The sequence below is a fragment of the Aethalodelphis obliquidens genome, unplaced genomic scaffold, assembly GCF_003676395.1.
Source record: "Aethalodelphis obliquidens isolate GAN/ISIS:26980383/991018 unplaced genomic scaffold, ASM367639v1 scaffold40, whole genome shotgun sequence".
Taxonomy (NCBI): domain Eukaryota; kingdom Metazoa; phylum Chordata; class Mammalia; order Artiodactyla; family Delphinidae; genus Aethalodelphis; species Aethalodelphis obliquidens.
The window spans coordinates 16952391-16979598 of record NW_020837984.1 but is presented as its reverse complement, the minus strand read 5'-3'; the positions used below and the strand labels follow the sequence as shown (position 1 = coordinate 16979598).

Here is a 27208-nt window from a genome sequence, read left to right as displayed (position 1 = left end):
AATCATTTCAATAGATACAGAACAGCATTTAATAAAACACACCATAAATTCATGGTAAGATCTCTTAGTAAATTGAAAACATAAGAGAATTTCTTTAAACTGATAAAAATCTATCCTCAAAAACCTATAATAAGTATCATATTTAATTACCATCACTCCTATTTTGTATTGTATTTGAAGTCGTGCTTACTGTTGTAAAGGTAGAAACATAAATAAATTAAAAACTACAACTTGGAAAGGAAGAAACAAAATTGTCATTTTTGCGGATGATATATTTTTGTACATTGAAAATTCAAAGAATTTACAGAAAATTTATTACAATTAATGGAAGAGGTTAGCATGTTCCCTGATACAAAATCATTATGCAAAATCAACTGTCATTTTATAAACCAGGAGTAAAAGTTGAAAAGTTAAAATTTTTAAAAGATAAAATTGATACAATAGCATACATTAAAAGTAGTAGAAATATATCTAGCAAAATATGTTCAAGACCTCCATGGAGAAAATTCTAAAATGTTTTTGAGAGACGAAAAGGAATTAAAGAGGACCTAAATAAAATTGAAATAGCATGTTCATTGATTGGAAGAGTTATTATTGTAGATATCTGTTCTCTTAAAATTGATCTATAAATTTAATTCAGTGGCAGTCAAAATCTCAATAATCTTATTTTTGGGAGGATGAGTACCTTTGCAATCTGATTGTAATATATTGGAGTGTAATCGCTTTACAATGGTGTGTTAGTTTCTGCTTTATAACAAAGTGTATCAGTTATACGTATACATATGTTCCCATATCTCTTCCCTCTTGCGTCTCCCTCCCTCACACCCTCTGCATCCCACCCCTCTAGGTGGTCACAAAGCACCGAGCTGATCTCCCTGTGCTATGCGGCTGCTTCCCACTAGCTATCTATTTTACGTTTGGTAGTGTATATATGTCCATGCCACTCTCTCACTTTGTCACAGCTTACCCTTCCCTCTCCCCATATCCTCAAGTCCATTCTCTAGTAGGTCTGTGTCTTTATTCCTGTCTTACCCCTAGGTTCTTCAGGACATTTTTTTTCCCCTTAGATTCCATATATATGTGTTAGCATACGGTATTTGTCTTTCTCTTTCTGACTTACTTCACTTTGTATGACAGACTCTAGGTCCATCCACCTCACTACAAATAACTCAATTTCGTTTCTTTTTATGGTTGAGTAATATTCCATTGTATATATGTGCCACATCTTCTTTATCCATTCATCCGATCATGAACACTTAGGTTGTTTCCATCTCCTGGCTATTGTAAATAGAGCTGCAATGAACATTTTGGTATGTGGCTCTTTTTGAATTATGGTCTTAAGCCAGTACAAAAGCCAGGAACAGCTAAGAGACTCCTTAAGACTGAGATAAGGTTGGTGGGTTTTCTCTACTGGATATCAAGACTTAATTTAGAAATCTTATTAAATGAGTACCAGACACTCCGGTACTGTCATTGGATAAATAATGAAACAGAATATAGGGCCTCCAAAAAAGATCTTTGATATTTATAAAAGAGATAGTATTGCAGGTCAGTGGGTAGAGGACAGACATTTCAATGAATAGTACTGGGACAGTTGACTATCAGTATGGGGGAAATAATATACCAAAAAATGAGTTTCAGGTTGATAAAATATCAAAATGTAAAATGTAAGGCCATAAATCTTTCAGAAGATAGTATAAGAGAATATGTTTATGATTCAGGTTAGGGAAGGAATTCCTAACTAAAATACCAAAGGCACTAACCAGAAAGGAAAAGATTCATACATTAAATATTAAGCTGCGTTAAAGCTGTAAGAAAAAACAAAAAAACGAAAGATAGTAGATAAAATAAGCTATATGATGAGAAATGATGTTTTCAACACAAAATCAGCAAAGAACTAACACAAAACATACAAAAATTTCACTATTCATCATGACAATAGAGACAGACAATAGAAAAAACAAGCAAAAGATTTAAACAGGTACTTCACTAAGGAAGGAATTCACTTGGCTGAGAAACGTGAAAGATGCTTAACTTTAGTGCATCATTGAAATGCAAATTAAAACAAAATGAGATAACATTATGTAAGAATTAATAACACAAATGTTGATAAGGATATGAAGTATTCAGAACCCCTTTGAAAAAATTAGCATCATCTTTTAAAATCGAAGATCCTCATGAACCAGAAATACTTTTCCTAACTATATTCCCTTGAGAAGCTTGCCCTAATGCACCATAATACACATGCAAGAATATTCATTCCAGCATTGTTGAATTTTCAAAATTAGAAATGACTTAAATGTCCATTGGTAATAAAATGAACAATCTGGGTTAAACTCCTAACATGGAATATTATACAGCATGAAAATGCCCACACTATAGCTATATACAGTAGCATGGATGAATTTCACAAGTATAATGTTGAATTATAAAAGCAAGACAGAAATTTATACATACAGATTTTTTCCACTTACATCATATTGAGAAAGAAAATATTGAATAAGACTGAGTATTTAGATGGTTACAAAGCAATGAAATTAAGAGAATGAACTGACAGGCATACGTGATAAAGGTCTGGTACTGAAAATATATAGAGAACTCTTAACACTCAACAGTAAGAAAAAAATTTAAAAACGGGCCCAATTAAAAAACAGGCAAAAGTTCTGAACAGATACCTCACCAAAGAAGATATTCAAATGGCAGGAAAGCATACAAAAGATGCTCAACAACATATGTCCTCAGGGAATTACAAATTAAACAACAATGAGCTACCACCACACACCCATTAGAATGGCTAAAATACTGACAACACCAAATGCTGAAGAGAATGTGGAACAGCAGGAACTCTCATTGTTGATGGGAATGGAAAATGGTACAGCCAGCTTAGAAGAGAGTTTGGCAGTTTCTACAAAATGAAACATACTCTTACTGTATGATCCAGCAAGTACACTCTGGGTATTTGCCAAATGAGTTGAAAACTTATGTTAACACAGAAACCTGCCCACTCATGTTTATAACAGCTTATTCATAATAGCCAAAACCTGGAAGCAACCAAGATGTCCTTTAGCAGGTGAATGGATAAACTCTGGTACATTCTTATAATTGAATATTTATTCAGTGGCAAAAAAGAAATGGTCTATCAATCCACAGAAAGACGTGGAGGAAAGTTAAATGCATATTGCTAAGTAAAAGAACCCAATCTGAGAAGGCTATATACTCATATGATTCCAACTATATGACATTATGGAAGAGGCAAAATTACGGAGACAGTAAAAAGATCAGGGTTGCCAGGATTTGGGAGAGGGATGGAGGGATGAATAAGTGGAAGACAGGGAATTTTTAGAGCAGTGAAGCTATTCTCTACGATATTGTAATGGTGGAATATGTCATTATACATATGTTAAACCCCGTAGATTATATAACACAAAGAGTAAACTCTAATGTAAACTATGGACTTCAGTTAATAACAGTGTGTCAGTGTTGGTTCATCAGCTGTACCAAATGTTACCGCACTAATGCAAGATGTTATAATAAGGGAATCTGTGCATGAATTTCTGTGTGAAGGGATATATGGGAACTCTGTACTTTGTGCTCAATTTATCTGTAAATACAAAACTGCTCTAAGAAATAAAGTTTATTAAGTTAAAAAGTACAAAGAAGCAAAAACATGAAGGAAAGACATGGAAATGATTATCATAAATGTCATGATAATGTTTTCCTGAATGGAGAGGAAAGAAGTTGTTTTGGAGCTTCTGGCATGCTGGTGCTATTTAGTTTTGTTTGCCTGGTGAAGTTGTACATATAGGTTTTATTTATTATTTTCTTTATGTATACTATATTCACAATTTTAAAAAACGTGGTAAGGAGGAAAAGGAAGGAAGCAAGCCACAGAAGGATAGAAATCAAAGATAAACATTGCTTTCTTGGAAATTTATGACTACCATAATAGAGAAATTTAATTCAAAGATTAAATAGATAAAACGGCATATCATTCTGTGATCAAGAAGACAAAATCAAATATATATCCCAAATTATAGAGTGAAGACACAAAGAGATGGAAAATATGAATGGAAAGTTAAGGAACATGGATAATTGATGTAGATTTTTGGTTGTATCTAATAGGGATTTAGAAAGAAAGAACAGTCACAAAGCAGGGGACTTAAATAATTAAATAAAAGAGGAAAATTACCCTGCATTAAATAAAGACTAGATTATTACAGTTGAAAGGATGCATTTTTTTGGTCAGGCAGGGTAAATTAGGGCAGACAGTTTCCTCGCATCTGAAATTGTGTATTTTAGTTTGAGTGCAAAAGAAAGTCATTTCCAAACACATGAGGGTTCGAAGTTTACTTTTCACCCATGCTGTCTTACTGGTGTTTTACCAAAGATGAAAAAGAAATTCTAAATGCAAGATGGGATGGGAGTAAATAAATGGGTGCAAAAATGAGAGTAAAACTCATAGATAAATCTAAATAACTGATTGCTTGATTATTTGTAAAGTTTATGCTATTAAGAATCCCTAAAAGAGGAGAAGCTTAAGTTTAAAACATTTTTTAGATGAAAACCCCAGATTATGTCAAATAAACAGTGGGCAGAATGTATATAACATTAATAACCAGTATAAGATAATCTGAAAACACTGATCCAATGAAAAACAGGAAAGGAAACAAAAAAGAAAGAAGAAATCATTGAAAATAGAAAACTTAAAATAAGATGGCTAGAATAGGTCCAAATATGTAAGTATTCATGAGAAATGCCAGAGTTGGAAAGTATTATAGTTTGGTTACTAAGAGAGATTCATACATTAAGATTAAACAGAAAGATTGAAAATAAAGAATGGGGAGCAAAAAGGGCAATATTCTTCAAGAAAATTGGATTGAAGTTCAAGACCATTAAATGGGAGAAGAGAGGAACGTTTGTTTTGATATTATTTTTAACCCACCAAAAAGACAATAACCCATTTACTGGGGACAAGCAAGCTTCAGTATGTATATAAACAAAAACCGTTAAGTAGTAGGAAGAGAAACCAAGGGACCACACCATTGTGGGAGAATTTAACACTCCTTCAGGAACTGAGCAATTAAGTAGAGGGCAAGTAATCAAACTATAATTAAGAGAATTTGAATATCAAAGTCACTGAAAAATAGTGCCATATACATCTTTGTAGCTTGTCCACAGACGGTATCTTCCATGTCATTTCAGTTTTCAACTTTGTTGATAAGAGATTATACATGGACTTTATTTGTAATTTGTATTTTCCTCGTATTTATGTTTGTTTTTGTATTCTTTGTATTGTTTTGTTTTCTCTTTGTTGTTTAATTGGACTTAACTGTGATTTGTCTATTTTATTGATTTTATGTTTAACTTGAGCTTTTGGTTTCATTGATCAAATCTTTCATGTCTTCTCTATGTCATTAATGTCTGCTTTTTATTTTATCAGTTTTGTTCTCTCATTTATGGTTTATTTTGGCTTTTTTGGCCTAGCTTCATGAGTTGAGTGCTTAGTTTGTTTATTTTAAATCTTTTATGTTTTCTAATGTTCACATTTAAGATGTAATTTGTTTTTAAAATGGTGTTAGCTGCATTCCATAGGTTTTGATTTGAACTATTTCATTGCTGTTCATTTTTAAATAATCTGCAATATCAATTTTGATTTCTTCTTTAACCAAACAGTTATTTAGAAGTGTGTTTTTAAATTTCCAAGTGTTAAAAATGTAGATCATGGATTATTGGAGTCTTTACTCACTCTTCCCTGGATGAATCTGGTGTTACTTTAAACCAGGAAGGTTTTCCAGAGAGCCTTTACCAGGTGCAGCATTAAGCAGTTGAGTAAATTAAAATTTACTTTTATTTTTAATAAAGGTGTTTTTCCTCATTGTCTTTTATTTCCTTTAGTCTTACTGCTCTGATCCAAACCTCGTGTTAGATTTGAAGAACCTCATTGTGCTTTTTGCTGACACACTTCAGGTTTGTGGTTTATGTTTACACAGACTTATCTAGATGAGTGTTTCATCACCTCTAAATCTTTTCATTGTCTATCTAAGCTTGAGTAAGTAACTTTTAGTTTTTAGTTGTGTTTCTTCTTTTCCTAGAGCTAGAACTTTTTATCTCTTTGTGGCATTTCCTGCTCATCACCTTGACCGTTTATGTTCTCATAAATTGTTCTTTTCCCCCTTTTTTTCTCAAGGCAAATCAATTAATTGAACTCACTACCTTAGTTCTTCAAAATGTCCTTAATTCAGATCTAATGTCTGAGTGATTTTGGAGTTTCATAACTACTGTTTTAAATAATGAACCACATATTATATTCAATAGAACAGCATTAGAAGTGGGTGAGATTGGTAGCATTCTCATTTTCTCTCCCTATTCCTGAAGGTTGCTAAGATTTACAGAAGGAGTTGTAGGGAAAACTTAGCTGACATTTATACCCAGTATATATTAATTTTAATGTTCAGCTTTTAATTTTTTTCTGACTGGCTTATATTGGTATATATCTTTTAATTCTTAAGAATGAACACTAGATATTAGGTGGGAATGAAAGATTTTTCTTATCATGGTTTTATTTAAATTGTTGGCCAAAGAACAAAAACATCTTTCAGTGCCTAATCTCTCATGTTGCTTAAAAAAAATCACCTTATGAAATGAAGCTATTTTCTTATTTTGTTTCAGGTGTATGGTTTTCCTGTAAATCAGCTTTTTGACATGCTGTTAGAAATCAGAGATCAATATAGTGAAACTTTGCTAAAGAAGTGGTCAGGTATTTTCAGGTGAGAAATCGTCTATAGTTATGTGTGTGTGCGCACGCACGTGTGTGCATGCATGTGTGTACACACGTCTTTGTACATAAGGTTTTTCAGATGTAATAAGCAACAAGTATATGTGGCTTATTTTTTCTAGCTCTGATCCCAGTTATGATTAAGAATTCAAATAAGGTGTAGTGGTGTCCCAAATAAAGTTCCTGAGATATCCAGTCTCAGTATATTAGTACCTATTATGTGAGGAGTCCCCAGATCCCATTTGGCTTTTTTGTTTCCTTGAATGAATGTCATATACCTTGGTTCATACCAACCAGATCACCTTGTGTCTTCTTAATCTGTTTTTTGATTTTCTCTTTGAGGATCATGCCCAGTCTATGTCTCACGTGTAAGGTAGTGGCTTTTGAGCCCTTTCAAGTAATTTAGTTTTCTTGGAACTTTTTTGAAGACTCACTCATGTGATTCCTCATCATCTTTATTCTCTTATACCCGGAGAAGAGATTTATTACAATCCAGTATTTGAAGCATATTATTTAAATAGTTACTGCAACATGGATACAACAATAAGAAAATTATTGCATGACACCTCCACTTACAAATGTTTCCTTGCACTGTTTTCCTGGCACACAACTCATGTCAGCCCACTTGTTTCTTCTCCTTTTACACCTTTACTCCTTAAAGTGATCTTTCTGCTTACTGTAAGACTTCTTCCCTAGATCAGCTTTCCCTGCTTTCAGGTTCGTATAGCTTTAAGATATTACATTGTCCCTTTAATCTTACTCTTCACATTTTATGAACATGTCTCTGATAATCATGTAGTGCAACTCATTTATATATTAGTATAAGCATTTGTGTTTCTAAAAGCCCAGTTTATTAATGATACAGTTTTATTTAGAGGAGGATTATCTCTTGAAAATTTGTAACATGATATATCCATGGTTTTAAGAGCATCTGATCTGATGCCTTCAGTAAATTTCTTTTTTGATTTTGGTAGTATGGTCTCTGCTTTTAGAGAACCCCCAGTCCAGTTAAGGAGGCGAAACCTATGGATGAAGAAAAAGTCATTCTTAATATAGAGCAGTAGATGAAGTAAATGAACATAATTTGGATTTATTATAGAACTTGCTTCTCCTCATCTGCCAGTTTTGAAAGTTAGATCTAGTACAGAATTAAAGAACATAATCAAAAATGTGTTATTTTTTAAAAAAAGCAAATAAAACCTCTTTGCCTTCTCCAGAGCTCACATTCTTTTATTATTTACTTCTCACTTGCCTTAAGGCTTCAACATGTTGCCTTAAAATTTTCTGTCTGACCTGTAAATCTCAAATACTATGAGGTCATGTTTATAATTGTGTTCCATTTGTTTTAGAATGTAATTTTCCTTCTTTTTTTTTAAAGATGTCCTTACCTGAGACCAAATAGCTGTATTATAAAAGGAATAGATTAGGGACTGGGAAATATTTATTTTGGGTTGAGGTGGATATACAACTCTTGGAGCGCATCTGAAAATTATTTGTGATCACTGTAGTGATTAACTAACCCTTCTTTCCTTTTTACCTCCTCCCTTCCTTTCTTCTTTTATTTTCTTTATAGAAACATACTTGATTCTGACAACTACAGTCCTATACCAGTAACAAGTGAAGAGATATATAAAAAGGTGGTAGGACAATTCCCATTCCAAGATACAGAGCTGGAAAAGGTAAGGAACGCTTTAAAATAAATTTCTCTGATTTGGCATCCCCTTAAAGCTTTCTTTGTATCAGTCTCATTAAAGGCATGACTTCTAACTCAATGGGTTAGAAATCTAAAACACCTTCAAAGGATGATTTTTGGGCTTAGAAGGGCTTAGAAGAGCAGAAGTTCCTGTTTGGGGAATCAGTAAATGGCTTTGGGGTATTGTCACCTCTGAAGTGTTTGGGGGATTTCTGGAAGTGTTCCATTTTGGCTTACACTTTCCAATACTTTCTTTTATTATACTTTTAGGACATTTTATCCCCAAAACATACAGTAGAATTTACCATACTATATAACTGTATTGGTTTTGACAATGCATTGAGTCATGTATGTGCTACTACAATAATGATACAGAACAGTTCCATGATTCCAACAAATTCCCTCATGCTACACCTTCTTAATCAGTTCCTCCTCTAACCCCCAGCCTTTGCCAACCACCAGTCTTGTTGCTATCCATCACTTTTGCTTTTTCTAGAATGCCTTATAAATGGAATCATATAGTATGTAACCTTTTGAGACTGGCTTCTTTCACTGAACATAATGCTTTTGAGATTCATCTAAGTTGTTGCATGTATCAGTAACTCATTACTTTTTATTGCTGAAAATGTATCACAATTTATTTATCAGGTTTTGGAGGACATTTGAATTATTGTTTATTTAATTTAATCTTATTCTTTTTAGTATCAGAAAACTTTCACAAATATATTTCTTTTAGTCTGAGATTGTTAAGCAGGCAGTTCACAGTGTGGAAGAAAATTTCCTTTGCATTTTAATTAATTTATAGGTATTTTCAATGTATGTTGGTTTGTGACTTGGCTTTCATTAATTCTTGCTTTTACAGCAACCATTTCCAAAAAAGTTTCCATTCTCTGAATTTGTGCCAAAAGTTTACAACCAAATTAAAGAATTTATCTATGCCTGTCTGAAGTTTTCAGAAGATCTTCATCTAAGGTATAGTATGAAACAATGGAAATACAACAGATAGTGAGATTATGGCTCCATATACATAAATATTCTGGAATACTTTTGATGTTCCCTTAGCTCTTATTTTGAAAGTCTTAATATTAGCCCTTTACAGTGTGGCACTGCTATATTTATATGGTCATGGTGAAAAGGAAAGTTGGAAACTCTTGAATAATTTCTTTTTGTTTATATTATTTACTTTATTCTCTGCTATTTTCTTTACAGATTTACATTTCAACACTATCTAGTGAGAATTCACTAGGAAAGAGTAGTATAATATACTATTTTTTACATTCTATTTGATGAAAATTTAAGGCCCGTAGGGGAGTAGCATGTAAAATTCTTTGGAAATACCATTCTTTCCAAATATTCTCTGGACTTGTTAAAGGAATTCATATCTCCTTTAAGTTTAATTATTTCACTAACGTATATTGAGCCTGTTTATATACCAGATGCATCCTGCTTTTTGGGGATGCAGGATTAACAGACAGTTTTTTGCCCTTAAATATCATCAGTATTTACTGAGGATAATAGACATGAAAATAGACAGTTAAAATATACCATGGTGAGTGTTGTAATATGTATAGTGTGCTTGCAAAACACTGAGAAGAACACTTAATTCATCTTAAAGAATTTGAAGGAGAATGATTGGCTTTTTAAAGGAGCCTCCTCCTCTCAGTGAGTATCACCGTTCGCTCATATTGGAAATCCGAGAATCATTTTCAACTCCTATTTTCTATTAATAACTATTTTTCTTAAAAATAAAGTTTCAGATATTGGTCTAAATTTTTATAAACCCTTCATGAATATGTTATTACATCTATAAAACTCAAAATAGTACTTATCTATGAGGTACTAGGGAGCATACTCCATTGTTACAGAGGAGGAATGTGAGGGAAAGAGAGATTAAGTAACTTCATGAAGGTCACACAGGGAGTAAGTATTCAAGCCAGGATTCAAATCCAATCAGCATCAGCATCAACAAAATAATTACTGCCATGTTTATAAACCTTATTCTTTGGCAATCATATTGTGAAGTATTTTACATGCATTATCTCAGGAATTTATAATATTTCTTTGAGGTAAGCACTAATTATTACCATTTAACAAATGAGGGCAGTACTCATTTGTAAATGAGCCTCTCTAAATCTAATTGAGGACAAAATTACATCAATTTCTTTTTTTCAGTTTTTTTTTTTTTTTCTTTAAAGTTTTCTTTTCCCAGTATGGCTGCTTTAATTCATGTTGTAGTCATATTTGTCTTGGACTATTTAAGTAGTCTCCTAATTGTTCTTTTACCTCTAACTTTACTTTCCCAACCATCTGTCCTTTAGTTTTCCTTATTCTATTCTGTATGTCCCCTAGAGTAAGTTTTCTAAAATCAAATCTTATCATTTAACTTTATTCTTCTCACCTTTGCAGAGATTTCTCACGGCATACTCTAGCCTGACATATTTGTCTATCTGCCTTCTCCCCCATTCCTTGACCTAGTCCCCTGTACCTTTTCCAGATTCATATCTCAGGGTAATTTCCCTGTCACCCCATGCTTCAGTCATACCAGCCTGTTTGCTATTTTCTGATCATAACATGCTATTTTTTATCTCTCTTAATTTGCTCATGATTTTCTTTCTACTTGAAGTTATTTCTTCTCTTCTGAAGCTCCTGACTCACTTCTAACCATCTTTCAAGATTCAGTTTAAATATCATGTGCTGAATGAAGCTTTTTGACCACTTCCACCCCTAATGGAGTTGATCTGCTGACTCCTTTGTGCTACTTCGGTAATCTCTGAATACTGTCATTATAGCTCATCTTAGATTTTATTGCTCTATGCGTTTATTGTATCTGTGCGTTTCTGTGTGTGCTAGACTATAAGCTCCTTTGTTTATTTATTTGTTTTATTCATCATGCATTGTGAGTAATCTATTATTTGTGAGATGGTGCTTGGTGGTAAGGACATTAAGTTGCTGAAAATGCATGTCTTCGAAGAGTACCTACTGTAATTGAGGAACTGTGCAATTATTATTAAGTGATGAAAATATACAGCAACAAAATAAGAACCGAGTCTGAGACAAATTGAGGATGTAAGAAAAGGCCTCTTGAAGGGTAGAAACATTTTAAGTTTTGTTCAGCACAATATCCTCTGCACCCAGCTTAGTAAATTTTAAAGGAAGGAAGGGAGGGAGGGAGGGAGGAAGGAAGGAAGGAAAGAAGGAAGGAAGGAACAGGAAAGAAAGAAGGAAAGAAAGAAGTGAGTGGATGTATGGTGTGCCACACAACTCTGAAAATAGACAATTGGAAAATAGTTTTGGTTACTTGCTTGATAGCCATTCTTACTAAGTAAAAAAATGAAACACAAGGTTTGTGTAATTAATTAGTTCTTTTCTCCGAAAATGAGATTGATTTCATAGAAATGTTCTTTTGGAAATGAGATTATCTTTGGAAATTATAAACCAAAACTTTTTTACCCTTTAAATGACCACCATCAAATTACTTAGTACCAGAGAATGGTCTCTAAGGTACTTTTTGGTACGTTACTGTATGTAAATTATTACAAGTTCATTGCATAATGACTTCTTCTATCCTTTTTTGGAGGAAAGGTAATATGGTAAAGGGATAATCTGAGTAAATTGTTCAGAAGTCTTTTTACTGCTTAACTATATTAAGTTTTTGCCTGAAAACTCCTTTGATATGTTTAACATTGCCAGTTTAAAAAAAATATTCAGTTTGGCGGGGGTTGGTTTACAGATGCCTTTTACTCTTCAATTGCTGTTTATCTTATTTCCTGGGCTACATTTACATTATAACCTGGAGTGACAGAAATCACTTTGGCAATCGTAGCTGTCATTGTGGGGAGATTATATTATGAGGTGTAAGACATAATATGAATAAAAACAGTTAGTTTTCTTTAACACAAGGCTCTCAAAACAGGAAAAACTACTGTATTGAGATTCTTATGGGGACTTCCATGGTGGCACAGTGGTTAAGAATCCACCTGCCAATGTGGGGGGCATGGGTTCGAGCCCTGGTCCGGGAAGATCCGACATGCCATGGAGCAGCTAAGCCCATGTGCCACAACTACTGAGCCTGTGCTCTGGAGCCCGCAAGCCACAACTACTGAGCCCACATGCCACAACTACTGAAGCCCATGCGCCTAGAACCTGTGCTCCACAACAAGAGAAGCCACTGTGAAGCCTGCACACTACAACAAAGAAAAGCCCCCGCTCGCCACAGAGAAAGCCCACGCACAGCAACAAAGACCCAACGCAGCCAAAAATAAATAAATAAATTTATAAGAAAAAGATAGATTCTTATGAAGCTTTAAGCATAATTATTTTCTTAAATCAAACTTTAATTTCTTTTCCTAGCAAGAATTTTGTCTTTTACATTGAACAGAGGATACTGAGAAAGATTACAGATATTGAATACATATGTAATTGTATGAATTCTGAGGACACAAAATTTATTTGAAAGTTTATTTTAAAAACAGCAAGTAAATGGCATTTCTATGGTAAAATAATGTTCTATCATTTGCACTTGACTTAAAAAATAGAATACACATATATATATGCAGATCTTTTTTTTAAGTTATAAAATTATCTCTCTGTAAAGAACTTGAGAGATATAGAATAGCACATAGAAGAAAAATGTAAATGACCCAAAAGTCTACCACATTAATAACCACCCTTTCTATATGAGAATTTCTTTCTTTTTTCTTTTTTTTTTTTTTTTTTAGTCTTTCTTCCTTGTGAATACATGCACAGCACTTTTTTTCTTTTTAAAGCTAATTGCTATGAGATACTTCTACTTATGTCTACAGTATAGAAAGCTGGAAAGAGTATTGCTTCTTCCCAATCAAAACAGATAAACTACAAAATGAAAACTTTTCTGGAACCCATTAGAGAGCTGGAGTTATGGAGTGGCCAAATACCTGGAAATCCAAGTTGAGACTAGCCCCTCTCAGGAGAGAGTGACAGGATGCCCTGACCTCCCTCATTTGTGACAGAGCAAAGAAGAAAGGCATATCTATCACACAGGTGAGAAAGAGGAAATCAACTAAAGAGTTAATGGATCAGTAATATCTTAGTTGGAGCTAAGATCTAGGAGGAATTTAACTCACTCATATGGCCTTTTCCATGGACCTCCACTGAGTGCTCATGAGAAAGACTGGGAGCTGGGTAAGAGATCAGAGAAAGCCATCAGTGATGTTACAGGCATAGAGGATGGGATCCGCCACTGCTCTGAGAAAGGCATGAAGGCCCCCCCGCCGCCCCCAGTTTGGACCCTTCACTCATGTAGACCAAAAACTTTGTGACACTGGGGGATGGGCAGCAAACTCTTTCTGCAGAACACAGGTAAAGACCAATTGTTAAAACCGTGGAGAAGGTAAAAGAAAAAAAGCCTGTCAACTCTTGGGAGAAGGACAGAAAATAGTCCTGGGCTTAGGGTCTTATACCAGTACCATTAGAGGTCTTCTAATACTGGAAGAGGGCAGAAAATTTCTGCACTAGACCCACCACATATACAAGGCAGAGTTTGGCTGCCACTGGAAGGAAGGACAAGGATGTTGAGCAAGCTCCATCCCTTAGCATCAGGACACATGACCAGTCTAAAACTGAAGCTGGCCAGGACAGCAGAGTAAGTCCTTTGATCTCCACTAATAGTCCAGTAAGAACTAAGTAACAAGTGGTAGCACCACTAGGTGATGGGCAAGAATGTAGGGAAAGAGAGATCAATTCTGTATTGTAGGCATGTAGGTATAGCTGAAAAATGTGGATGATGCAGAAACTTTTTGAAAAACTTGAAAAACCTTCTGGGACCCCAGTAATAACACATAGGCCCATGCTATCATTGGAAAAATTTGAAATCTATGAAGCACTGAAGGTAATCATAGCAACAATAGAACCCAAACCCAGTTCAACTACTTATACTAATGGCCCAACAGAAGGAGAGAGATATAGGGGCACCTCAATATGTGAGGCAAATACTAACAGCCATAAAAGAAGAAATTGACAGTAACACAATAGTAGTGAGGGACTTCAACACCACACTTACATCAATGGACAGATCATTCAGACAGAAAATCAATACAGAAACAGATCTTAAGTGACACATTAGATGGACTTAATTGATATTTATAGAGCATTCCATCTGAAAGCAGCAGAATACACATTCTTTTTAAGTACACATGGAAAATTCTCCAGGATAGACCACGTGCTGGGCCATAAAGCAAGCCTTGTGAAATTTAAGAAAATTGAAATCATATCAAGCATGTTCTCTGACCATAACACTATGAGATTAGAAATCAACTCCAAGAAAAAAAAACTGTAAAAAACACAAACACGTGAAGCCTAAACAATATGCTACTAAGTAGCCAATGGATCACTGGAAAAATCAAAGAGGAAATCAAAAAATACCTAGAGACAAATGAAAATGCAAACAAGACAATCCAAAACCTATGGGACGCAGCAAAAGCAGTTCTAAGAGGTAAGATCATAGCAATACTATCTTACCTCATAAAACAAGACAAATCCCAAATAAACAACCTGGTCTTAAATCTAAAACAACTACAGAAAGAAGAACAAACAAAACTCAAAGTTAGCAGAAGGAAATAAATCATAAAGATCAGAGCATAAATAAATGAAATAGAGATGAAGGAAACAACAGAAAAGATCAATGAAACTAAAAGCCAGTTCTTTCAAAACATAAATAAAATTGATAAACCTTTATAGCCAAACTCATCAGGAAAAAAAGGGAGAGGGCTGAAATCAATAAAATTAGAAATGAAAAAAGGAGAAGTTACAACTGACACCACTGAAATACAAAGGATCATAAGAGACTACTACAAGCAACTGTATGCCAACGAAACGGACAACCTAGAAGAAATGGACAAACTCTTAGAAAGGTACAGTCTCCCAAAACTGAACCAGGAAGAAATAGAAAACATGAACAGACCAACCAAGCAATGAAATTGAAACTGTGATTAAAAAACTCTTGACAAACAAAAGTCCAGGACCAGATGGCTTCAGAGGAGAATTCTATCAAACACTGAGAGAAGAGTTAACATCTATCCTTCTGAAACTGTTTCAGAAAATTGCAGAGGAAGGAACACTTCCAAGCTCATTCTATGAGTCCACCATCACCCTGATACCAAAACCAGACAAAAATAGCACCACAAAGAAGAGAAAATTACAGGCCAATGTCATTGATGAACATAGATGCAAAAATCCTGAACAAAATACTAGCAGTCCAAGTCCAACAATACATTAAAAGGCTCATACAGCATGATCAAGTGGGACTTACCCCAGGGATGCCAGGATTTCTCAGTATCCACATATCAATCAATGTGGTATAGCACATTAACATATTGAAGAATAAAACCCATGTGATCATCTCAATAGATGCAGAAAAAGCTTTTGACAAAATTCATCAACCATTTATGAAAAAAACTTTCCAGAAAGTGGAGATAGATGGAACCTACCTCAACATAATAAAGGGCATATATGACAAACCCACAGCTAACATCGTACTCAATGGTGAAAACTGAAAGCATTTCTTCTAAGATCAGGAACAAGACAAGGATGTCTACTCTCACCACTTTTATTCAACAAGTTTTGGAAGTCTTAGCCATAGGAATCAGAGAAGAAAAAGAAATAAAAGGAATCCAAATTGGAAAAGAAGTAAAACTGTCACTATTTGCAGATGACATGGTACTATACATACAGAATCCTAAAGATGCTACCAGAAAACTACTAGAGCTCATCAGTGAATTCGGTAAAGTTGCAGGATACAAAATTAACATACATAAATCAGTTGCATTTCTATACGTTAACAATGAAATATCAGAGAAATTAAGGAAACGATGCCATTTACCATCGCATCAGAAAGAATAAAATACCTAGGATAAAACCTACATAAGGAGGCAAAAGACCTGTATTCCAAAAACTATAATATGCTGATGAAAGAAATAGAAGATGACACAAACAACTGGAAAGATATACCATGTTCTTGGGTTAGAAGAATCAATATTATCCAAAGGACTATACTATCCAAGGTAATTTATATATTCAGTGCAATTCCTATCAAATTACCTATGTCATTTTTCGCAGATCTAGAACAAAAAATCTTAAAATTTGTATGGAAACACAAAAGACCCTGAATAGCCAAAACAATCTTGAGAAAGGAAAATGGAGCTGGAGGAATGAGGCCCCCTGACTTTAGACTATACTATAAAGCTACAGTAATCAAATCAGTATGGTACTGGCACAAAGCCAGACTTATAGATCAGTGGAACAGGATAGAAGGCCAAGAAATAAACCCACACACCTATGGCCAATTAATCTACAACAAAGGCAGCAAGATTATACAATGGAGGAAAGACAGTCTCTTCAATAAATGGTGCTGGAAAAACTGGACAGCTACATGTAAAAAAAAAATAAAATTAGAATATTCTTTAACACCATGCACAAAAATAAACTCAAAATGGATAAACGACCTAAATGTAAGACTGGATACTATAAAACACTTAGAGGAAAACATAGGCAGAATACTCTTTGACAGGCAGAATACTCTTTGACATAAATCACAGAAATATCTTTTTGGATTCCCTCCTAGAGTAATGAAAATAACAAAAATAAATAAATGGGACCTAATTAAACTTAAAGACTTTTGCATAGTAAATAAACCATAAAACGAAAAGACAACCCACAGAATGGGAGAAAATATTTGCAAATGATGCAACTGACATGGGATTAACTTCCAAAATATACAAACAGTTCATGCAGCTCAATATCAAAAAAAACAACCCCATCAAAAAATGTGCAGAAAGGGCTTCCCTGGTGTCACAGTGGTTGAGAATCTGCCTGCTAATGCAGAGGACATGGGTTCGAGCCCTGGTCTGGGAGGATCCCACATGCCGCAGAGCGGCTAGGCCCGTGAGCCACAACTACTGAGCCTGCGTGTCTGGAGCCTGTGGTCCGCAACGGGAGAGGCCGCAATAGTGAGAGGCCCACGTACCGCGATGAAGAGTGGCCCCCGCTTGCCACAACTAGAGAAAGCCCTCACACAGAAGCGAAGACCCAACACAGCAAAAATAAATTAATTAATTAAAAAAAATGGACAGAAGATCTAAATAGACATTTCTCCAAAGAAGACATACAAAGAAGACATACAGATGGCTGAAAAGCAGATGAAAAGATGCTTAACATCACTAATTATTAGAGAAATGCAAATCAAATCTACAAGGAGCTATCACCTCACACTGGTTAGAAAGACCATCATCAAAAAGTCTACAAACAACAAATGCTAGAGAGGGTGTGGAGAAAAGGGAACCCTCCTACACTGTTGGTGGGAATGTACATTGATACAGCCATTGTGGAGAACAGTATGGAGATTCCCAAAAAATCTTAGAATAGAGTTACCATATGACCCAGCAATCCCACTCCTGGGCATATATCCGGAGAAAACCATACTTTGAAAAGGTTCATGTACCCCAGTGTTCATTGCAGCACTATTTACAGTAGCCAAGACATAGTAGCAACCTAAATGTTGTTCATCTACAGAGGTGTGGATAGAGAAGATGTGGTACATATGGAATATTACTCAGCCATAAAAAAATAATGAAATAATGCTATTTGCAGCAACATGGATGGACCTAGAGATTATGAAGTCAGACAGAGAAAGGCAAATATCATATGATATCATTTGTATGTGGAATCTAAAAAGCGATTCAGATGAACTTATTTACAAAACAGAAAAAGACTCACAGGCTTAAAAAACAAAGTTATGGTTACCAGAGGGGGAAGGTGGGGGGCAGGAGGGAGAAATTAAGCAGCTGGGATTAACATATACACACTATTATGTATAAAATAGATAATCAATAAGGACCTACTGTATAGCACAGGGAACTCTAGTCAATACAGTGTAATAATCTATAAGGTAAAGGTATCCGGAAAAGAATAGATACACATATATGTATAATTAAATCACTTTGCTGTACACCTGAAACTAACACAACATTGTAAATCAACTATATTGCAATAAAAAATAAAGTGAGAATGATGCTGCCCTGGTGGGCCCCCACCCCTCCCTTCATGTTAACAATGGAGCTTCTATTATCAAACTTCGGCTTCATCCTGTGCACACATCTGGTTGCAGCTCGGACCACACTCTAGCCCCTTTAGGGTATCTCTGCGCAACCTATTCCAGTCCTCTTCCTGGGTCTCTCTGTTAAATCTGGATATTCAACACCCAGGCATCGCACACACCTGCTGGTGTGTGCACATCTCATTTGGGGAGTGCAGGGAGGTGGCCAGGACCACCTGTCATGGTCTCTCTATGTTCTACCTGCTGCCAGCTGGCTGCTACGCTCTTCTCTGAGCCTATGTCATGCCCTTTCTGTTCCTGCTGATCTCCCAGCTGGTGAAGGGGGTGCCCCAGGTGAGGAAACCTTTCCCATTTTACAGCTTCCTTCCAGAGATGCACGTTCCTTTTTTCCCTTTCCTCCTACCCTGTTAGGTTACATGGTCATCTTTCTTGTAGTTTTGATTGCAAGAGATCTTTTGCCAGAGTTCAGCAGATATTCTGTGAGAACTGTTCCACATGTCAATGTATTTTTGATATATTTATGGGAGGAGGTGAGCTCTACATCCTTTTATTCCACCATCTTGATCTCCTTTCCCAATCATATATGAATTTTATTCTTCAGTTTGTTAATGTGGTATATCACGCTGAGTAATTTGCAGATGTTGAGGTAACCTTGCATCCCTGGGGTAAATATCACTTGATGATGGAGTATGATCGTTTTAATATATTATTGAATTCAGTTTGCTAATAATTTGATGAATATATTTGGATCTGTGTTCATCAGTGAAATTAACCTGTAATTTTGTGGGGGGTGTTTTGTGGTGTCTTTGTCTTGTTTCGGTATCAGGGTTATGCTGTCCTCATAGAATGATTTAGGAAGTGTTTCTTCCTTTTCAATTTTTTTTTTACTAGTTAGAGAAGGATAGGTGTTAATTCTTTTAAAATGTTTGTTATAGTTTATCTGTGAAGCCATCTGGTTCTGCACTTGTGTTTGTAGGGGGCTTTCTTTAAATAATTGATTCAGTTTCTTTATTTGTAATCAGTCTGTTCGTATTTCTATTTATTCTTGATTCACTCTTGGGAGATTGTACATTTCTAGGAATCTGTCCATTTCTTTCAAGTTGTTCATTTTATTGCTGTGTAAGTTTTTGTAGTAGTCTCTTATGATCCTTTTAATTTCTGTGGTGTTGGTTGTAAGAGTCCCTCTTTCATTTCTGATTTTATTTATTTGTGCCTTCTCACCTTTTATTCTAATGAATCTGGCTGATGGTGTATTGTCTTTTCAAAGGAGCAACTCTTAAGTTTTATTGATTGTTTTTTAGTGTCTATTTTATTTATTTCTGCTCTAATCTTTATTATTTATTTCCTTCTGCTTACTTTGGGTTTTATTTATTCATCTTTTTCTGGTTTCTTTAGGTGTAAGGTTAGGTTGCTTATTTGAAATTTTTCTTATTTCATGAGATAAGCTTTCATTGCTATAAACTTCCCTCTTAGAGCTGCTTTTACTGCATCCAATAGATTTTTGATTGTTTTGGTTTTGTTTCTGTTTGTTTCTAGGTATTTTTAAATTTCTTTCCTCATTTATTCGGTGATCCATTGAATTTTTAGTAGCATATGGTTTAGTCTCTAGGTGTTTGTGTTCTTTTGCAGTTTTTTTCTTGTACTTGATTTCTAGTCTCATACCATTGTTATCAGAAAAGATTCTTGACATGATTTCAGTCTTAAATTTATTGAGACTTGTTTTGTGGCCTAGCATGTGATTTATCTTAGAGAATGTTTCATGTGCAATTGAAAAGAATGTGTATTCTCCTTTTGGATGGAATGTTCTAAATATATCTATAAAGTACAACTGATCTAATGTGTTGTTTAAAGTAAGTGGTTCCTTATTGATTTTGTCTTGATGATCTGTCTGTTGATGTAAGTGGAGTGTTCATGTCCCCTGTTATTATTATTGCTTAATATTTGCTTTATGTATTTATATGCACCTACATTGCATGCATATGTATTGAGAATTTTAAAATCTTGCAAGATTGACCCCTTTGTCATTATATAATGTTCTTTGTTTTTTGTTACCATCTTTATTTTACAGTCTCTCCTGTCTGATCTCTGTTGCTACCCCAGTTTTCATTTCCATTTGCAGAGAATATGTTTTCCATTCTCTCATTTTCATTCTGTGTGTGTCTTTAGCTCTGAAGTTAACCTCTCGTAGGTGCCGTATATATGCACCTTGCTTTTTTTTTTCCACATCTTTATTGGAGTATAATTGCTTTACAATGGTGTGTTAGTTTCTGATTTATAACAAAGTGAATCAGTTATACATATACATATGTTCCCACATCTCTTCCCTCTTGCATCTCCCTCCCTCACACCCTCCCTATCCCACCCCTCTAGGTGGTCACAAAGCACCTAGCTGATCTCCCTGTGCTATGCGGCTACTTTCCACTAGCTATCTATTTTAAGTTTGATAGTGTATATATGTCCATGCCACTCTCTCACTTTGTCACAACTTACCCTTCCCCCTCCCCATATCCTCAAGTCCATGCTCTAGTACGTCTGTGTCTTTATTCTCGTCTTACCCCTAGGTTCTTCATGACCTTTTTTTTTTTCTTAGATTCCATATATATGTGTTAGCATACGGTATTTATTTTTCTCTTTCTGACTTACTTCACTCTGTATGATAGACTCTAGGTCCATCCACCTCACTACAGATAACTCAATTTCATTTCTTTTTATGGCTGAGTAATAATCCATTGTATATAGGTGCCACATCTTCTTTATCCATTCATCTGTTAATGGACACTTAGGTTGCTTCCATGTCCTGGCTATTGTAAATAGAGCTGCAATGAACATTTTGGTACATGACTGTTTTTGAATTATGGTTTTCTCAGGGTATATGCCCAGTAGTGGGATTGCTGGGTTGTATGGTAGTTCTATTTTTAGTTTTTTAAGGAACCTCCATACTGTTCTCCATAGTGGCTGTATCAATTTACATTCCCACCAACAGTGCAAGAGGGTTCCCTTTTCTTCACACCCTCTCCAGCATTTATTATTTGTAGATTTATTGATCATGGCCATTCTGACTGGTGTGGGATGATATCTCATTGTAGTTTTGATTTGCATTTCTCTAATGATTAATGATATTGAGCATCCCTTCATGTGTTTGTTGGCACTCTGTATATCTTTGGAGAAATGTCTATTTAGATCTTCTGCCCATGTTTGGATTGGGTTGTTTGTTTTTTTGTTATTGAGCTGTATGAGCTGCTTGTAAGTTATGGAGATCAATCCTTTGTCAGTTGCTTCATTTGCAAATATTTTCTCCCATTCTGAGGGTTGTCTTTTGGTCTTGCTTATGGTTTCCTTTGCTGTGCAAAAGCTTTTAAGTTTCATTAGGTCCCACTTGTTTATTTTTGTTTTTATTTCCATTTCTCTAGGAGGTGGGTCAAAAAGGATCTTGCTGTGATTTATGTCATAGAGTGTTCTGCCTATGGTTTCCTCTAAGAGTTTGATAGTGTCTGGCCTTATATTTAGGTCTTTAATCCATTTTGAGTTTATTTTTGTGTATGGTGTTAGGGAGTGTTCTAAATTTCATACTTTTACATGTACCTGTCCAGTTTTCCCAGCACCATTTATTGAAGAGGCTGTCTTTTCTCCATTGTATATTCTTGCCTCCTTTATCAACGATAAAATGACCATATGTGTGTGGGTTTGTCTCTGAGCTTTCTATCCTGTTCCATTGATCTATATTTCTGTTTTTGTGCGAATACTGTCTTGATTACTTGATACTGTAGCTTTGTAGTATAGTCTGAAATCAGGGAGCCTGATTCCTCCAGCTCCATTCTTTGTTCTCAAGATTGCTTTAGCTATTCGGGGTCTTTTGTGTTTCCATTCAAATTGTGAAATTTTTTGTTCTAGTTCTGTGAAAAATGCCAGTGGTAGTTTGATAGGGATTGCACTGAATCTGTAGATTGCTTTGGGTAGTAGAGTCATTTTCACCATGTTGATTCTTCCAATCCAAGAGCATGGTATATCTCTCCATCTATTTGTATCATCTTTAATTTCTTTCATCAGCGTCTTATAATTTTCTGTATACAGGTCTTTTGTCTCCTTAGGTAGGTTTATTCCTAGATATTTTATTCTTTTGTTGCAATGGTAAATGGAAGTGTTTTCTTAATTTCACTTTCAGATTTTTCATCATTAGTGTATAAGAATGCCAGAGATTTCTGTGCATTAATTGTGTATCCTGCTACTTTACCAAATTCATTGATTAGCTCTAGTAGTTTTCTGGTAGCATCTTTAGGATTCTCTATGTATAGTATTATGTCATCTGCAAACACTGACAGCTTTACTTCTTTTCCAATTTGGATTCCTTTTATTTCTTTTCTTCTGTGATTGCTGTGGCTAAAACTTCCAAAACTATGTTGAATAAGCATGGTGAGAGTGGGCAACCTTGTCTTGTTCCTGATCTTAGTGGGAATGGTTTCAGTTTTTCACCATTGAGGATGATGTTGGCTGTGGGTTTGTTATATATGGCCTTTATTATGTTGAGGAAAGTTCCCTCTATGCCTACTTTCTGCAGGGTTTTTATCATAAATGGCTGTTGAATTTTGTCGAAAGCTTTCTCTGCATCTATTGAGATGATCCTATGGTTTTTCTCCTTCAGTTTGTTAATATGGTGTATCACGTTGATTGATTTGCGTATATTGAAGAATCCTTGCATTCCTGGAATAAACCCCACTTGATCATGGTGTATGATCCTTTTAATGTGCTGTTGGATTCTGTTTGCTAGTATTCTGTTGAGGATTTTTGCAGCTATGTTCATCAGTGATATTGGCATGTAGTTTTCTTCCTTTGTGACATCTTTGTCTGGTTTTGGTATCAGGGTGATGGAGGCCTCGTAGAATGGGTTTGGGAGTGTTCCTGCCTCTGCTATATTTTGGAAGAGTTTGAGAAGGATAGGTGTTAGCTCTTCTCTAAGTGTTTGATAGAATTCACCTGTGAAGCCATCTGGTCCTGGGCTTTTGTTCATTGGAAGATTTTTAATCACAGTTTCAATTTCAGTGCTTGTGATTGGTCTGTTCATATTTTCTATTTCTTCCTGGTTCAGTCTTGGCAGGTTGTGCATTTCTAAGAATTTGTCCATTTCTTCCAGGTTGTCCATTTTATTGGCATAGAGTTGCTTGTAGTAATCTCTCATGATCCTTTGTATTTCTGCAGTGTCAGTTGTTACTTCTCCGTTTTCATTTCTAATTCTATTGATTTGAGTCTTCTCCCTTTTTTTCATGATTAGTCTGGCTAATGGTTCATCAATTTTGTTTATCTTCTCAAAGAACCAGATTTTAGTTTTATTGATCTTTGCTATCATTTCCTTCATTTCTTTTTCATTTATTTCTGATCTGATCTTTATGATTTCTTTCCTTCTGCTACCTTTGGGCGTTTTTTTGTTCTTCTTTCTCTAATTGCTTTAGATGTAAGGTTAGGTTGTTTATTTCCTGTTTCTAAAGGTAGGATTGTATTGCTATAAACTTCCCTCTTAGTACTGCTTTTGCTTCATCCCATAGTTTTTGGGTTGTCGTGTCTCCATTGTCATTTGTTTCTAGGTATTTTTTGGTTTCCTCTTTGATTTCTTCATTGATCACTTGCTTTCTTTTTAAATCCATTAATTCACTCTGTGTTTTTTTATTGGTAAGTTTAGTTCATTTGCATTTATGGTATTTAGTGGTAGGTTTGTATTCATTGTGTTTTTTTTGGTTTTCTGGTTGTTTTTATAGTTTTTTTATTGTTGTTGTTTCTTCCTTCTTTTGCTCTATTGCCTGTGATTTGATGAGTAGTGTTAGTGTTATGTTTGGATTCATTTATATTTTTTTGCCTGTGTGTCTATCATAGGTTTTTGGTTTGTAGTTTCCATGAGATTCTTATGTGACTACACACACACACACACACACACACACACACACACACACACACACACACGATTATTTTAAATTGAACATCTCTCACCTTTGAATGCATTCTAATAACCCTTCATTTTTCCTCTCCTCTACATTTAATGTTTCTGGCATCATATTTTATATCTTTTTGTTTTGTGTATCCATTCACTACTTACTGTGTATATAGATGACATTTACTACTTTTGTCTCTTAATCTTTCTATGAGCTTTATAAGTGATTGATCTACTGAATTTACTGTATGTATGCCTTTATTAATGAGGTTTTTCTTTAATAATTTTCATGTTTCTAATTGTGGTCTTTTCTTTCCTGCTTAAAGAAGTCCCTTTACTGTTTCTCCTAAAGCAATTTTAATGGTCCTGAAGTCTTTTACCTTTTGCTTATCTATGAAACTCTTCATTTCTCCTTCAAATCTGAATTATAGCCTTGCCAGGTACAGTATTCTTTGTTGTAGTTTTTTTCATTTCAGCACTTTGAATATATCATCACTCCCTTCTGGCTTGCAAAGTTTCTGCTAAAAATATCAGCTTATGGTCTTTTACTAATTCTCTTGTAATAACTAGTTGCTTTTCTCTTGCTGCTTTTAATAATGTCTCTTTAACTTTTCCCATTTTAATTATAATGTGTCTTGGTGTGGTCCTCTTTAAGTTCATCTTTTTTGAGACTCTCTTTGTTTCCTGGATCTGGATTTAGGTTTCCTTTTCCAGGTTAGGGAAATTTTCAGCTATTATTTCTTCAAATAAATTCTGTGCCTTTTTCTATCTCTCTTTCCACTCTGGGACCCCCATAATGCAAATGTTAGTATGCTTTATTTGTCCTGATGTCTCTTAAATTATACTCAATTTTTTTTTTTAATTTTTTTGTGGTATGCAGGCCTCTCACTGCTGTGGCCTCTCCCGTTGCGGAACACAGGTCTGGATGTGCAGGCTCAGCGGCCATGGCTCACGGGCCCAGCCACTCTGCGGCATATGGGATCCTCCCGGACCGGGGCATGAACCTGCATCCCCTGCCTCAGCAGGCGGACTCTCAACCACTGCGCCACCATATATAATTTAGGGAAGCCCTAAATTATACTCAATTTTTGCGAATTCTTTTTTCTTTTTTTCCTGTTCATTTTGAGTGCTATTACTTTCTTCCAGTTCACTGGTTTGTTCTTCTGTATTATCTAATTTACTGTTGATTCCTTGCATTATATTTCTTATTTCAGTTATTTTATTCTTCAGTTGTTCATATATTTTTTTAACTCTTCTATAACTGTGTTCATCCATTCTCCTTCAGTGTTCGTTTAGCATTTTTATGACCATTACCTTGTACTCCTTATTGTGTAGATTGCTTGAGATAAGCACTTTGCTTTTTTTTGTTCTTTTGAGGTTTTGTCTTGTTCTTTTCTTGGGAACACATTACTGTGCCTCCTCAGTTTGTCTTATTATCTGTTTATTTTTATACATTAGGTGGGTTGGTTACATTCCCAATCTTATAGTGGCCTCACGTAGGGGACTTCCTATGGGGCCCAGCAGCACACTCCCATGTGGTCACTTGAGATATATGCTCTAGGGCGGCCCCCTGTGTGGACTAAGTGGACCCTTCTTTTGCAGCTGACTGCAGTGGGTACTCTGTCAGGAAAGGCTGACCCCTGGCACAGTTGGCTGCTAGGCCCTGACTTGTCTAGTGGCTGCTGGCTTGTGATGGACTGTGCTAGGTTCTGGCAATGCTAGCTGTATGGCCTGGGATCTTACAGGGCTGGTGCTGACCTATTGGTAGCCAGGCCTGGTTCCTGGTGTCAGTGGCCTCTCAGCTTAAGCGTCTTGGGACTAATGCCAGCCTACTGGTTGGTGGAGTGGCATCCTGAGGCAGCTGGCTGTTCGGCCCCAGGGGTCCCTAGACTGGTGGGCTGGTGGGTGGGGTAGTGTCTCAGTGCAGCTGTCTTGAGGACTCCATGGCCCGTGGGCTGGTGCTGCTTTGATGTTGGGCATAAGTCCCCATGGATAATAGGTTAGAGGGAGGAGTCCAAAATGGTGCTTGCCAGTACCAATGTATTTGTGGTACAACATGCTTCCAAATATGGCTCCTGCCAGTGTCTCAGTTCCCAGAGGGAGTCCCAGTTGCCTCCTTCCTCTTTGGGAGATTCTCCAAGATCAGCAAGTATGTCTGACTAGGTTCCTTTCAAATCTCTGCCTCTTCACTTGGCCTTGGAGCATGAGAGACTTTGTGTGTGCCATTTAAGAGTGAAGTCTCTGTTTTCTATAGCCCTCTAGCTCCCCCATACACAAGCCTCACTGGCCTTAAATGAGACATTCTGGGGAATCATATTGTAAGTGCAGGACCCCCAGACTTGGGAGCCCAATGTGGGGCTCAGACCGTTTGCCTCTTTGAGAGATCCTCTGCACTTGTGATTATTTTCTGATTTGTGGGTTGCCTCCCTGTGGTTGTGTGTCTTGACTATACCAAGTCTCTGTCCCTCCTACCTGTCTCACTGTGGTTTCTTCTTTATATATCTTTAGTTGTGGCAGATCTTTTCTGTTAGTCTTTAGGTAGTTCTCATAGATAGTTGCTTTATATATAGTTATAATTTTGTTGGGCTTTTGTGAGGATGTATCCTCAGAGTCTCCCCACTCTACCATCTTGGCCCCTGTATTCTTTATGATACTATTCTAAATGATATTGTTTTCTTAAGTTTCTTTTTTATATAGTTTCTTGTTAGTGAGTAAAATCTCAACAGACTTGTATAT

At 35.6% G+C, this 27208-nt stretch overlaps 1 protein-coding gene across 10 annotated transcripts in view; it reads left to right on the top strand.

Moving 5' to 3' along the window:
• The window catches only part of EXOC6B (exocyst complex component 6B), a 696544-nt gene that overhangs the window by 362487 nt on the left and 306849 nt on the right, over positions 1–27208 (top strand). For all 10 annotated transcript variants that reach the window (XM_027131993.1, XM_027131994.1, XM_027131995.1 and 7 more), the window contains 4 exons: positions 5896–5967; positions 6670–6767; positions 8349–8454; positions 9331–9440. In XM_027131993.1, the coding sequence (XP_026987794.1) occupies positions 5896–5967; positions 6670–6767; positions 8349–8454; positions 9331–9440 (386 nt within the window). The remainder of the gene's footprint in view (positions 1–5895; positions 5968–6669; positions 6768–8348; positions 8455–9330; positions 9441–27208) is intronic.